Consider the following 15,493-nt stretch of genomic DNA (forward strand, 5'->3'; position numbering starts at 1 on the left):
ATGACCGGCCATGAAACTGTTTTTGCAAAAACAGGTAGTTATGCCACCAAAATGTTAGATACCAGTGAAAATTCACAATTTTCAGTTACCAAAATTGAAAAAAAGTACGCTAATCAAAAGTAAAATAACACTGCATAGTCTTACCTGTAGAAATTAAACATAGATTAATCCTTATTAATGTGAGCAGTGAGTGTTTTTTACATTAAAAACGCAGACAGAAGCAAAAATATTAGCTGCTGTCACTTTAAGACCTAATGCACAGATCCGGTACGCATTCTGTACACATGCGTTTAACTGTTTATGTTCATTTAAGACATAACCTACTGTGTTTACCTGGATACTCGCTGAGATGGGCAGTTTTTGACATCGTTTTGTGTGAATTTGTCCGTTCAAGCACAAGAAGACGTGAAAGAGAGCTCAATTTAGTATTCGTGTGCGGTCTGAGATGCGGATTTCTGGGCGCGCGCTTCAGATGTTTAAACGTTGCCACACAATGTGTGAGTAACAAAATGAGCTCCTGTTCACGTCTTTTTGCGCTTGAATATTTAAATTGGCAAGGCTCAAACTTTCTTTACGATAACTATCCTGAGCGTCGTTCATATTCATGCTCTCACAATATAAAGGTTACCGGCCAACTGGCGATTGACATCATTTCATACACTCGCCAACGCCGATTTTTACTGCATTTGGTGCTTGGCGAGTGTTAATTTAGGCCCTGTTTGTGAGTGTTTAGTACAGGGGTGTCCAAAGGGCCACTGTCCTGCATAGTTTAGCACCAGGCTTAGTAAACCACACCTGAACCAGCTCATCAAGGCGGTCAGAAACTTCCAGGCAATTGTGCTGTAGCAGGTTAGCTAAACCCAGGTGGAGGCTGATCCTGGCCCTCCAGGAGTCGGATTGGACACCCTTAGTTGGTTTGTGTGTGTGTGTATGGTGTTTGTGATTGTAGTTTGTGTGTGTGTCCAGCAGGGGGAGCAGCCGCCGTCAGATAAACTCAAACACTCGCGCAGCCGTAACCTGGACGAGCCGCTGTCCGAGACCGACACGCTGGTGAGACACACAGATATAGTCTGAAGCATGCATATATTTACATTATATATGGAAAAAATCTAACTAAAAGTCGTTTATTTTAAAATAAAGATAGTACAAGCACACTTTTCAAGCAAAACATTTGTCAAAAAGGAAAGCAAAAAAGCAAAAAATCATAAATAAGTCACATTTTCACACTGTCCTAAGTCCTCCGGGCTCAGTGTGTATTATGCTCACTTGCCTGACTTGAATTCTTCTGGTTATTATGTTTTAATGCTCTTTTGTGTTGGATGTGTGTAGGAACTGAATGATCAGGAGTTGTTCAGTGATGTCGGCCCCTGTATAACAGTGTCTGTGGCTGAAAAACCACGTACACCCTTAAAAACCAGCAAGAACGAGATTCAGTCCATGCCGTCACCCAGGTCAGGCCACCAACACACATCTTCAGTAATATCATGCGGTGTTGGGGAGTAGCTAACGACAAGTAGCAAGCTAGTTGCTACGTTTTTCAGTAGCTTAACAGCAACTCAGTTGCTTTTGAAACAGTGTAGCTTTTCCAGTAGCGAACTACTTTTTCCAACAAGTAGCGTCATCTTCTTAATAGATCACTAACTAAAATTGTGCGTTACCGCCATCTATTGTTCTGCCACGCATCTTGTGGCTGTACAGTTCACTGAGAAGAGAATTATAGCCTTTTTAAATTGATTAATTAACCAGCTTTATTTAACTCTATATCAAATGTCAATATCTGATTTAATAACAATGATGACCCGCCATAGTTGAATCAGTCCCGCTACAGTTTCGTAATGAACCTAAAAGATCACTGACGGACCATTGCTTTGGCAAAGCATCTGTCAATCAAACCGAAACCGAAGGTCGCAGTATAGCTGTGGTCGCTTATCACACAGAAAAAGTGTGTGATCAGATTAAATAGGTTGCGACAGGTTTAACACTGTGTTCATGCTAGCAACAATTTGCGTCTCAGAAATGCTGCGAGTTTAACCGGCGTTTTTGACCACTCCTGTGTATCTAATATAAGTTGCATACATTTTGTTCTTGCATTGATGTTATATCTGTTGCAGTTTTGTAGGGATGCACGTTATATCGGCCACCATATCGGTATCGGCCGATATCTTAAAGCCGATAAATAATGCATTATTTCCTTCAGCTGAAACACTTCAGATGTGCACTGATCATCATGATGCTTCTGAATTGATTGAAATCACTTCAAAAAAGGAAAATACAGTTCAGTGCAACATGTGCAGCGCAAGTCTGTCATATCGGTTTCATAAAATTATAATGAGAACGTTATAATTGTGTGCTTGAGACTTTTGTTTTTGTAATCAGTCTCAAAAATTATATAAAAAATTGGATTTAGATTTATCAGCCAATATATCGGTTATCGGCTTTCAAATATGAAGAATTATCGGTATCAGCCAGAATTTTGCAAGTCAGTTTGAGATATATATTTGATTATTGTTTGTATCTTTGGATAATTTACAACAAAAAAAAACAATCCTCTTTGAAATCATAATTGTATTGCATTATGTTGTTGTAAACCCAACTTGTAGTGTAGCTAGCTACTTTTTCAGAAGATTAGCTTGATCTTAACTACTTTAACTTTAGAGTCTGTTATAGCTCGTCAAACTACAGTTTCAGAGTCGCTTCCCCAACAACGCATGTGTGTTTGTAAGCGTAACCAAGCAGGGTTGATCTGGATTGAAGTGCAGCTAGGCTAGGAATACAGTCAGAAAACGCACAGAAATGATGGTGTGTGTGTGTGTGTGTGTGTGTTGCAGGCTGGATGGAGGAAACACACCCCGTAAGCGCTGCACTCCTGTGAAAGATCGACAGCTCTCCAAACCGCTGAGCGAACGAACCAACAGCTCCGACAGCGAGAGATCACCTGAGCTCGGACACAGCACACAGGTGGAGCGTTACATCGCATTAGAGTTTGATTCACTAGCTTGCAATTCCATTTAGTTCCTATCTTGATTCAGTTCAATTTGATTTTGATTCGTTTTGGATATTTATCTGGTACAGAATGTATATTTTCTGGTGCTGGACAACGATTAATCGCCATTAATCGCATCCAAAATAAAAGTTTGTGTTTACATAATATGTGTGTGTGTACTGTGTATAATTATTTTGTATATATGAATACACACACATGCATGTATATATTTAAGAAATATTTACATGTATATACTGTAAAAAGATTTGTATATAATTTATATTATATATAAATATAAATATTTTATATATAAATAACACATTTTTCTTAAATATATACATGCATGTGTGTGTGTATACTTTATATATACACAAAATAATTATACACAGTACACACACATTATATAAACACAAACTTTTATTTTGGATGCGATAAATCAGCACTGCAATTGTCATGTATATAATAGTGCATATATTTAGCAAAAGGCTCCTTGACTAACGAGTTTATGGACATTGAACGGCGTTTCTGAGGTACATGTGATGTTGCGTGACGTTGTTTACAAGCTGCATGCTAGAGATGATGTTTTTGTTTATGCATCAACTGAAAACAGCGTAGACTAAAAGATTGATTCTTAGGATTTAAGAATCAATATTGGTTCATCAGAATGAGAATCAGTTAAAATTGAGATGAGAAATGAATATTTTAAACGCAGCCCTGCGGTTCACCGTGGTATTTCTTCAGTGCGTGTGTAAACGGGGTGTTTCTCAGAACGCGGTTCTCCTCGGATTCTCTCACATTTCTCATTCATTTCCGTGGTTTAAATAAGGAATGTTAATGCAGTGTTTCATCTTGTTCTGCAGAGTCTCTGTGAATTATTCATGTTCAGCTGACTCATCCCTGTGTGTGTGTGTGTGTGTGTGTGTGTGTGTGTGTGTGTGTGTGTGTGTGTGTGTGTGTGTGTGTGTGTGTGTGTGTGTGTGTGTGTGTGTGTGTGTGTGTGTGTGTGTGTGTGTGTGTGTGTGTGTGTGTGTGTGTGTGTGCAGGTCCTCAGGAAAGCTGTCTATGATCAGTTGAATCAGATTCTGTTATCTGATGCTGCTCTTCCTGAAAGTCTCATCCTGATCAATGGCACAGACTGGCAAGGACAGGTATGTGTGTTTGTGTTTGGTGTGTGTTAGTGTTAGTGTTTGTGTTTGTGTTTTTGTCTGTCTGTGTGTGTGTGAGTTTTTGCGTTTGTGTGAGTGTTTGTGCTTGTGTTTATTTGTGTTTGTGTGTTTGAGTGTGTGTTTGAGTGTGTGTGTGTGTGTGTGTGTAATGTATACTGTATATACACACACGTAATAAAACAAACTGTAATTTTGAACAGAAATCTGAACTCTGTGTGTGTGTGTGTGTGCGCGTACGTGTGTGTGTGTCAGTATGTCGCAGAGCAGCTGCAGGTTCAGAAGCATCCAGTGGTGTGTACGTGTTCCGGCGCTGAGATCCAGGCCGTTCTCTCGGCTCTTCTCACACGCATTCAGAAGTTGTAAGTCACACAATCACAGAAAGAGTGAAACGACTCCGCAAAACACACGACAGACACGACCAGCACTGTCAGTTTCAGTGCTAACAAACCTTAAACCTGCTAAAAGTGTTTGTATTTACCAGTGAATTGATCAGGGTTTCTCCATCAGGCTTCTGATGAACTTTGGTCCGGTGTCATGATGTGATCTAGAGTTCAACACGTCTGAAACACTGACTGTGTGTGTGTGTGTGTGTGTGCGTGTGCGTGTGTGTGCGCAGCTGTAACTGTAACTCGTCGATGCCTCGGCCGGTGAAGGTTGCAGTGGTCGGTGCTCAGAGTTATCTGGGATCAGTCCTGCAGTTCTTCGTCACTCAGCTGGCCAACAAGACCTCTGATTGGCTCAATCACATTCGCTTCCTGGTCGTGCCTCTGGGTAAGAAAACACAACTGATGACATCAGTAAGAAATTACCAGTATATTACATTATATTACATATAGATGGATGGATGGATGTGTATATATATGATTTATTTCTATTGTTTTAATGTAATTTAATGTTAATTTCATGGCTCAGTATTTCTGTTTGTTGTTTTTTTCTTTCTTCTGAACTCGTTCAGGTTCTCATCCTGTTGCTAAGCACCTGGGAGCCCTTGACAACCGTTACAGCGCAGCCTTCCTGGACGGAGCGTGGAGAGACTTATTCAACCGGTCAGAGCCACCGCAGACAGGTACACACACACACACACACACACACACACACACACACTCTCACTCTCACTCTCACGTACTCTCACGTACTCTCTCACACACACACACACACACACACACACACTCACTCTCACACACACAAACACGACTGTATGCTGTAACTGTGTGTGTTGTAGATGTGGTGGACGTTGCGTCTCGAGTGACTCAGTACATCAGTGGAGCCGCTCACACACACACACACACACACGACTGTATGCTGTAACTGTGTGTGTGTTGTAGATGCGGTGGACGTTGCGTTTCGAGTGACTCAATACATCAGTGGAGCCGCTCACACACACACACACACACACAAACACACACACACGACTGTATGCTGTAACTGTGTGTGTTGTAGATGCGGTGGACGTTGCGTCTCGAGTGACTCAGTACATCAGTGGAGCCGCTCACACACACACACACACACACACACACACACGACTGTATGCTGTAACTGTGTGTGTGTTGTAGATGCGGTGGACGTTGCGTTTCGAATGACTCAATACATCAGTGGAGCCGCTCACACACACACACACACACACACACACAAACACACACACACGACTGTATGCTGTAACTGTGTGTGTGTTGTAGATGCGGTGGACGTTGCGTCTCGAGTGACTCAGTACATCAGTGGAGCCGCTCACACACACACACACTCTCACACACTCTCTCACACACACACACGACTGTATGCTGTAACTGTGTGTGTGTTGTAGATGCGGTGGACGTTGCGTCTCGAGTGACTCAGTACATCAGTGGAGCCGCTCACACACACACACACACAAACACACACACACGACTGTATGCTGTAACTGTGTGTGTGTTGTAGATGCGGTGGACGTTGCGTCTCGAGTGACTCAGTACATCAGTGGAGCCGCTCACACACACACACACACAAACACACACACACGACTGTATGCTGTAACTGTGTGTGTGTTGTAGATGCGGTGGACGTTGCGTCTCGAGTGACTCAGTACATCAGTGGAGCCGCTCACACACACCAGCTGCCGATCGCTGAGGCCATGTTGACCTGCAAACACAGAACGTACGGCTCTCGCTCTCATTCACACACACTTTTCATTAAACCTGGAGATGATGTGATACTGTAGATGCAGGTTCATTTCCCATGAGCCTTTGAGTTAAACTATCGCTTCTCTTGCAGGAGGGATGAAGATTCCTATCAGAAATTCATACCGTTCATTGGGGTAAGAAAAATAAGCACTTTCTGGCAGTTAATAGAGTTTTTGCTTTATATATATATATGTCGAAAAACAGCACAAATGGCACTCAAAACATCATATCATATCATTATTATAAATTTAATGAAATTTGTGGGCTAATATTTGCCCCTGGAATGTATTTTCTTTTTTCTTTTCTTTTCTTTTCTTTTATTTTATTTTATTTTATTTTATTTGTGAGCCATAAGTATTTCTTACTAGCCAAAATATTACATTTTGCGATTAATTAAAAATACATTTATATTTGTTCTCTGACAATAAAATTATTCAGAATTTTGTTGCAAACAGCACAAATCATCATATATTATATTGTATCATGTATTATAATAATTAAATAAACTTTATTAACTTTTTTGAGGGGTAATATTTGCCCCTGGAATTTATTTTGACAGATTTTATTTTTATTTATTGTTTTATTTTATTTATTTTTTATTTATTTTATTTTATTTTATTTTATTTTATTTTATTTTATTTTATTTTATTTTATTTTATTTATTTATTTATGTATTTATTTTACCCATAAGTTTTTCTTACTAGCTATAATATTGCATTTTGCATTGATTGATTAAAATATATGTATATTTGTCCTGAGTTTTTGCTTTGTATGTTTGTTGCAAACAGCACAAACGTCACGGAAAGCGTCATATATTATATTCTATCATGTATTATAATAAATTAAATTAACTTTATTAACTTTTTTGGTGGGTAATTTGCCCCTGGAATTTATTTTTTACCTTATTTTTTTTTAGTTTATTTATTTATTTTATTATTATTATTATTATTATTTTAATCTGTCCGTGTGTCTGTCTGTCTCTGTATTTATTTGTCTGGATCTGTTGGTGTCTCACAGGTGGTGAAAGTGGGTTTGATAGAGCCGGGCCAGTCATCAGCAGGTGTGTGTGTGTGTGTGTGTGTTTGCATGGACACTAAAGCACTGACTGCTTTCCATAACTCTGCGTGTGGCTTTTCATGTGTGTGACAAAATCTCCCTGCGTGTCCATCTCTGTTCCCCAGGCGACCTGGAAGAGGGCGTGGCTGTGAGTTTAGCCGTCCCGTCCACGTCTCCGCCCTCTCACGGGTCACCCGCCAGTCTGAAAGAGATCGCCACGCCCCCCTCCTCCCCCTCCATGGGCGGCGGCTTGGCTGTGCAAGGGTGAGCGTCACATGACTTTAGCATTGGGTTTGGTTCAGAAACACTTCCGGATTGTTGAGGAATTTGTACCGTCACAAGGTTTCAGGAATGACTGGGGAATAATCCCTGCTGGAGAAACCAGGTCATGCAGGATAAAGGTGGTCAAGCTGATCAGAGGTGGTCTATGAACCCGCCACCTGGAAGTCCAGCGAATCCAGCTTTAAAACCAGCTCAGACCAGTAAAGCCACCATTTCTGGTGTCATAATATTGCAACAAATGTATTGCTAATGTTAGTTGCCTTTTTGTAAAGTGTTACCTAGAAATGTAATAGACAATCTAACAATCTGGGGTGTGTTTCCCGAAAGCATCGTTAGCCAACTATTTTTTTTATTTTTTTTTATTTACCTTTATTTTACCAGGAAATAATCCCATTGAGATTCAAAATCTCATTTTCAAGGGAGTCCTGGCCAAGACAGCAGAATATTAGTTCCATATAAAAATAAAAATAAAAAAACTATGGTCGCAAGCCCATAACCTGTCGATATCAGCAGTTCAACGAGTCGGTGTTTCCCCGAAACCATCGTTCCAACGAACATTCGCAAACAGCATCGCAGAGACGTGTGTTTGGAGCAACAGCTCTCGACCTGTGGTTAGAAGCAGAGTTTCTTGTTAGCATGACATGTGGACTCAATACATCCTTATCTTGAGCAAAATAAGTCAAGTCACCTTTATTTATATAGCGCTTTTTACAACACAGATTTTTTAAAAGCAGCTTTACAGAGATAACAGGAAAATAATGCAAAAATGTTTGTTTCAAGATACAACACTCAAAGTTCAAAGCAAAGAGAGATATTTTCTTTTACAGAAATCGCTTTTTAAGGACTACAACAAACGGCTGGTAGGGACTACACAAGCTTCCTCCCGGGTTAATGACATCACTATCCCTAAAATTTACATAAACCCCGCCCCCAGGAACACGCAAGCAGTGTTGAGAAGAGGAAGAGTTGAGCACATTTGGGAGTCTTCTCGAGTCTCTCCATCATTGTCCGACTCCGGTTTGAACATAAAAGGCAGAACAGTTTCTGACATTTTAGTGCGTGTGTGTGTGAGGTAATCAAAGAAACACACGAGCTGTTGTAGCTCCGCCCTCTGTGCCGGGAGCAGCAGCTCATTTGCATTTAAAGGGAAACACGAAACGACGCGTTTTTGCTCACCCTCAAAAAGGGCCAATTTTAACATGCTATAAAAAATGATCTGTGGGGTATTTTGAGCTAAACCTTCACATACACACTCTGGGGACATCACAGACTTATTTTACATCTTGCATTATACCACCCCTTTAATAATTGTGCTCTGTGTGTGTGTCAGGAGTCCCAGCATGTCTCACGGGGTGGACGCCATCGGCCTGCAGGTGGACTACTGGCTGGCGTCTCTGTCGGAGAAGCGGCGCGAGGGCGAGAGGAGGGACACCGGCTGTAAGAACACACTGAAAAGTGCCTTCTGGTCGCTGCAGGTCAGCCGGTTGCCAGGAGGCGGAGCCAGCGAGCCTCAGGCGCCCGTCAACACTATGGCCATGACCGTGGTCACCAAAGAGAAGAACAAGAAAGGTAAACTGAAGCCGGTGACCACTCGTAGCATCCAGAAGATCATGTTTGCTCAGTACCGAGAGTGTTTGACCAACTGTTATTCGGTTTATAGAGGGTTTGCACTTTCCTGCGGGAACACACATGATGATTTGATGCTCAAGAAGCATTTATGATTATTATCAATGTTGAAAACAGTTGTGCTGCATAATATTCCTATGAAAACTGTTCAAAAGATCAGCGTTTATTTGAAATAGAAATCTTTTGTAATATTATAAATGCCTTTACTGTCATTTTTTATGAATTTATCACATACTGGGCTGAATAAAAATATTAATTCCTTTCGGGGGGTAAAAAATCGTACTGACCCCAAACTTTTGAACAGTTGTGTAAGTTAAATAATATATGTAAAAAAAAAAAAAAAAAAAATGTTACTCCCTATACTCCCTATAATGTCTTACTCTGGCTTTGTCCTTCAGTTCCCACTATTTTCCTGGGGAAGAAACCTAAAGAGAAGGAGATGGACTCTAAGAGTCAGGTGATCGAGGGCATCAGCCGGCTCATCTGCTCCGCCAAACAGCAGCAGACCATCCTGAAAGGTACCGGACCTTCATTAATCACTAAACACTGACACCGGGTCCTAACCAGACACGATGCGATAAGATTCCAGCGACACATAATGTGTCTGTCCACATTAGACGCGGTGCGACTGCGAGATCCGTAAAAATCAATCAAAACCCACAGCCAATCAGAACAGCGTGTGGGCGGAGTCTCGCGGCACCAGAGAGTAATCTCGATTAGAAAAAGTCGCTACATAATCAAATTCATAAATATTACACCATTTAAACATTATTATAAATACATAGTCTACTGAGTTACTAAAACAATCTTTGTCAGATAATACACTTGTTTGTTCACAGTTTGAACGTTCTTGTTTCCATTTGTTTAATTTCAAGATCTGAGGTGAATTATCTATTGTTGCTTTTACAGCTACAAAGCTGGAGCACTAAATGATATTCAGTCACATTACACGCTTTTAACATTAAATAAAGCACATAAACACTACCTGAGATTATCATCGCCACACTTTGTGTTTGTTGTTCCAGCGCGACGTCGCAGAAAAATAGAAACCGTTTCTAAAGTAGAATCGGCGCGTGTCGCGGCTGGTTAGGACAAACACTCTGATTAACACGGAAAAGACTGTTATTTACTGTTATTTTCTGTTTTAATATTGTTACTGTTGCTACTTGTTGTATGGTGACCTTGAGTGGTTTGAAAGGCGCCTTAAATAAAATGCATTATTATTATTATGATTATTATTATTATTAGTTAGGACACTGTGTAATGCAGAAACCTAAATCTTCAGCGGTGTTCCTCTTTTCTCAGTCACCATTGATGGAGGAGAGTGGAACGACGTGAAGTTCTTCCAGTTAGCCGCTCAGTGGCCGACTCACGTCAAGTATCTCCCGGTGGGATTGTTCGGATACAGCAAACCAGCTTCCTAGGACCGACCACTCACTGAACCCGCCTCTTCAACCTGCGACCCACATCCCATCACACCCACCAACCCCCCGCTCCCGGAACGCTGGCCAATCGTAGTCGAGACAGGACTCTCATGTGACAGTCTCCGGTGGGTGGGTTGGTGGAGTTGAAGACGGGTACGATAGACTTCTATCAGCGCTAGTCACTTTTATTTATCAAAGGTCCCAGTGCCACATATGGGGGCCAAGCACAAAATCTGAATACTCCTCCTGTTGACTATTAACCCGCTTCAATCACATCCAACAGCCCTTGACAACACTGATCTCTTTATCAATGGCTTCCCTCAACCACCAATCAATGCCGTTTAACCCGCGCTAAAATCCACCATGGTAACTGTAGTCACCGATAAAGTTACAGGTAATGTTACACAAGTAAAATTATAATAAATTAATATGAGAGCAGCTTTAGCAACGAGGGAATTTTGGTTGAAACAAACGTTACCATGGTCGTTTTTTGTAAACAAAGATTATTTAACATGTTTGTCTCACTTCTTGTGGAAAAAAGCACCAATGAATATTACGAAATGCGCAAAACTCTTACCGTTATTAAGTGGGCGGAGTTTAACGCCCTATTCCACACCCAGTTATTGAAGGCGGAGCTACAAGGTGCCCATCAGCCAACTGATGAGTTTTACAGATTTCTTAAAAATCAACTTTTGCGTAATTTGGGGTTTTTTTCCTACCAGTCGAGAAAATCTGGAACTGCATTAATGACCTTTAACCTGCATGTCTTATACTACATCACCCATAATGCACTGGCAAAGTTAACGAACGTTATTTTAATGTAAGTTCAATAGTGCACCATGTACTCGTGCACATGTTGCTAACTGCTAGCGCTAATGCAGCGGCGTTTTATGTTCCCTTTGGTGTACAGAAGGTTGACATCAGATCTTAGTTCACAGTGATTAATCTCTATTACCTAGAATAAACTATTTCCATTCAGTTTTATATTGGTTTTTACACACATTATTGCTTTTATGTGTCAGAAAGTGACCTTTTTAGCTTAAATATGTAGCTCATCTTAAGGGTTTATTTCTTTTTCATAAACCATCTCCAAAGATCTCTGGCCAATCAGAATGTAAACATTAGGGAACAGAAAGATCGGTCACCTGGATAAAGATTTCATGACGCGCGTTTATCGAAACGTTAATATTGGACATGGTTCGAGGTGAAAAAGCCACAGGTTATGATGTTAAAAAGTTGGTGTATTTGGCAGAATTGGGGAGGATGTAGTTTTACTGCTTTTGTACAGTTGTAAACTGGTTTGGGGAGAACTTGGGGTTTTATCTTCATCAGTTGTCAAACGCTATGCACTTACACTCGCCTTCGTTTCTTCATATCTTCGTCCAAAGCACAAGAAGTAATCCGCTTCTTTTATGAAACACACACTTAAAACAAGATTCATGAATACTACCTTTACACGCTGCAAAAATTATTTTGTAACTTAGTATTTTTGTTTTCATTTGTATTTTGTTTGTTTTTTTTGTTTTTGTTTTTCAATACAAAAATCTAAACATTAAATTAAGATACATTTACTTGCAAAGCAAGTATTGTTTTCCGATAAAAATGAATGCTTAAAACAAGAAAAAATATCGGACCATATCTGTAAAACTGTTTAATTAATTGATTTTTCTGAAAAAACAAGATATTAAGTCTTGTTTTCCTGATGAAAATGATCAAAATTAAATGAGTTTATGCTTAAAACAAGATAAAATATCTGTCCATACCTGTAAACTCAGTTCATTTTGATCAATTTGCTTCTCAAGTAAATGTATATTGATTTATGAGTGTTTTAGCTATTTGTCGTGGAAAAGACACAAATACAAAGAATTTTCTTTATCATTTAAAAAAAAAATTTTTTCTTTTTTTTTCTGTGCGGTCATGAGCTAAACAGCAGAACTGATCTCCGATCAGTACATTTTAAGCTACAATATCCCTTTATTTTCTAGCTGGAGCTTTTCCAAAAGTCATGTGCTTTTATTTTGTCTAGAAGATTTGTGAGATATTCTTCGTAGGTAATGCAACTAGCAAAACGTCACTGAAATGTGGTTTTAAAATAATAACAAAACAAACTATCTATCTACTAAATCTATGAAATGATGTTGTTCCACAGTTGGAGTGAAACCAGTGTGTGTGTGTGTGTGTTTGTGGACAGTAGTGGTCACTGGTTTGATTAGTCTGTGGTGTGAACTATACGTCCTTCACTTCAGTCACGGCGACTTCCAAACATTGCAGATTATCAATATGTACAATGATTGTTACATAATCTGTTGAACTCCTAATATTATTATTAATTCACTTTCAAACTGCATGATCTGTCAAGAACATGTCTGAGTCATATTTCACCACAAAATCAGAAGAAAGAAATTTAGGATTTTGCTTTGAGACACGATTGGTCTAGTTTTCACGGCAGTAATGTGGGAATTATTTAAGTTTTATTTGCATACATCATGGTAGCATTTGTTACGATGTGATTTTTAATTCAAATGTTTGCATTGCAGTCAATTGTACTCGATATAATTAAGATTTTTGAGGTGAGATATGACCTGGATCTTTCTTGTCGTCTGGGATGAAAGTGTCAGTCTTTCTGTGGTTAAAAGTATTAAGAACAACAAAAGTATTAAAGTCAAGATGGGTCAGTTAGATTTGTATTTGTTCCTGCTTCTGTTAGCAGTCGGTTTGAAGTGTGAGTGAATTTATTGTGTCTACATGAAATGCATCTCTAATTTTTCTGCCCTAGAAGGTTGAAGAAACCTTAAACTTTTTTTCCGTTAATGTTGGTTATCAATACTCCTCTGTTGAACAAATATCCACGTTTAAGAATGGCAAATAGCAGATCAATTCTTAATGTTTTACCAGTTTTTATATAGTTGTTTAATTTGCATTTTTATTTTATTAATATCTTTGTGACCTAAATTCTAGTTCTAAGGCTTGTAGCGATAATGTCTAGGGTTTATTTTATTTTATTTTAAATTTTTTTGTACAATCCTGTAAAGTCTTTGGTAAAGTCTTTGATCATTCCTTATTGGATCTGAAAAGTTCATAAATGATTAATTTAGAGGGTCAGCATTTCCACCAAAGCTTAGAAACTATTGATGTTGAGTATATAAAGAGAAAAACTCTCGCTGAATTTTACTTCAAACTAATCAGATTTGTCTGTGATGTTGTTACACTTGCTGTCTGTGTTTTACGCTTGCATGATGAGCAAATGCACAAAAAACTTGCAGCAAACTTCACACAAGCTTCGTGAGAGAGAAGAAGAAAAAAAACTATTTCGGAGTCCAAGTTCAAATTTTATATGGATACGTGTTTCTTGAAGGGTCAAAACAAGTGTCACTGCCGAAGTGTGTCAGCTGTTACATTATGTTTTTGTTTTTGTTTGTGATTTTCTATGTATGGAAAATGATTTTCAGTATTTATAGAGAATTGGGATGGTCAAGTACTGAATTTCTGATTCGTTTCACAATTAAACGAAAGCGTTTTCAACAGCTACTAGTTTTGGTCAGTGGAACATGGAGTGTGTTTATCCGTGTGTGTGTGTGTGTGTCGTGTGGAGTCCGATCTTTGCCTGTCCTCGTACCTCTGTGTGTATCCGTGTTGATTTGTCACGTGAACTTTCTACAGAATACATGAAGTGAATTCCAGCATTCTGATTGGTCGACTAATGATCCCAACAGCCAGTCAGAATGTCCTTCGTCCACTTCATCGAGTACTTGTTGTCAGTGTAATGTAATCTCCAGATAGTATGCCTGAATCACACAAGCTATGGATTCAAACTACAGATTCGGCCTTCTGTGTAAAGCAAAACAAAAAAATGTCTGTGATATTTCGACGTGGAAGATGATGAAGCCGAGCTTGTGGATGAGATAAGTATTTTTGCACATGCGTTACTCTCTTTTAGCAGTCTTCAGCTCTTTGCCTTTTTGCCTTTAGACAAAAATGCTTGTACATATCCAAAGTGCTTGTAATATGAACTCATGTTCCTTTATTGTGTTATTTTTTTATTTGACATGTTTTGTAGTACTGCTTTTTCATAATTGAGTTTGTCAATCAATAGATGTGGTATGGACAGTGAAAGTGTTACTTGTATCCTTTTTTTTATTTAATAAACACACCTGATTTGTATATTCCCTTGTGTAGATTGTGGATTTTTTGGTATATACGACAAAATAAGTGCAGATTAATGCAGTGTAAATATTATTTTTTTGTCACTTGCATTGCTTATGATGGATTAAAAACTTGGTAAGTTTAACATAGAATAGAGTAAAATGATTCACAAGATATCACCAGTTGATTAATAAGCAACAGTACATTGAGACAATATTTGAATATATTGACAATATTGTCATTAAGAAAACAACATAAAAGAATATTGTTTGGATAAAGCCATGTTCACAGTTCTTGTTTCATTTTGTTGACATATTAGAATCAAAAGTTTTTACAGAAGAGAATTTTGGATCTGTCACTCCATAAATAAGAAAATACACCATATTTTTAGGAATAACATAAGTCGAATGATATATGAACAAATCCCTCAGTAAAAACCTTCAGAATATAGATAGGAATAACACTGTAAAATGTGGTATATATACTGTAAGTGGTACTGAAGTGGAGGAGAAAACTCATTTTTAAAGGTGGTTTTCTCAAAATATGTAGGCCTATTGTGTCTGTATAATCTGTATGAATAGGATACTTTTGGATATTTGTTATTTGATATTTGTTTAAAAAATGCTATATATTTTAGATGCATAATTTAGAAGAACA

General features: G+C 38.8%; 1 protein-coding gene across 2 annotated transcripts in view; it reads left to right on the forward strand.

The window, feature by feature from the left end:
- Positions 1-14,854, forward strand: part of pacs1 (phosphofurin acidic cluster sorting protein 1) — a 54,959-nt gene extending 40,105 nt beyond the window's left edge. The window contains exons 11-24 of one of the 2 annotated variants that reach the window (XM_084109731.1): positions 967-1,050; positions 1,330-1,451; positions 2,829-2,958; positions 4,027-4,131; positions 4,402-4,508; positions 4,766-4,920; positions 5,105-5,215; positions 6,177-6,279; positions 6,397-6,439; positions 7,323-7,365; positions 7,487-7,625; positions 8,974-9,212; positions 9,668-9,787; positions 10,575-14,854. In XM_084109731.1, coding sequence (XP_083965857.1) covers positions 967-1,050; positions 1,330-1,451; positions 2,829-2,958; positions 4,027-4,131; positions 4,402-4,508; positions 4,766-4,920; positions 5,105-5,215; positions 6,177-6,279; positions 6,397-6,439; positions 7,323-7,365; positions 7,487-7,625; positions 8,974-9,212; positions 9,668-9,787; positions 10,575-10,693 — 1,620 coding nt within the window. In that variant the 3' untranslated portion in view covers positions 10,694-14,854. The remainder of the gene's footprint in view (positions 1-966; positions 1,051-1,329; positions 1,452-2,828; positions 2,959-4,026; positions 4,132-4,401; positions 4,509-4,765; positions 4,921-5,104; positions 5,216-6,176; positions 6,280-6,396; positions 6,440-7,322; positions 7,366-7,486; positions 7,626-8,973; positions 9,213-9,667; positions 9,788-10,574) is intronic. The other variant, XM_084109732.1, reaches the window with a different exon arrangement.
- Positions 14,855-15,493: the final 639 nt, after the last annotated feature.

Source organism: Abramis brama (assembly GCF_963993115.1).
Source record: "Abramis brama genome assembly, chromosome: 3".
NCBI classification, from domain to species: domain Eukaryota; kingdom Metazoa; phylum Chordata; class Actinopteri; order Cypriniformes; family Leuciscidae; genus Abramis; species Abramis brama.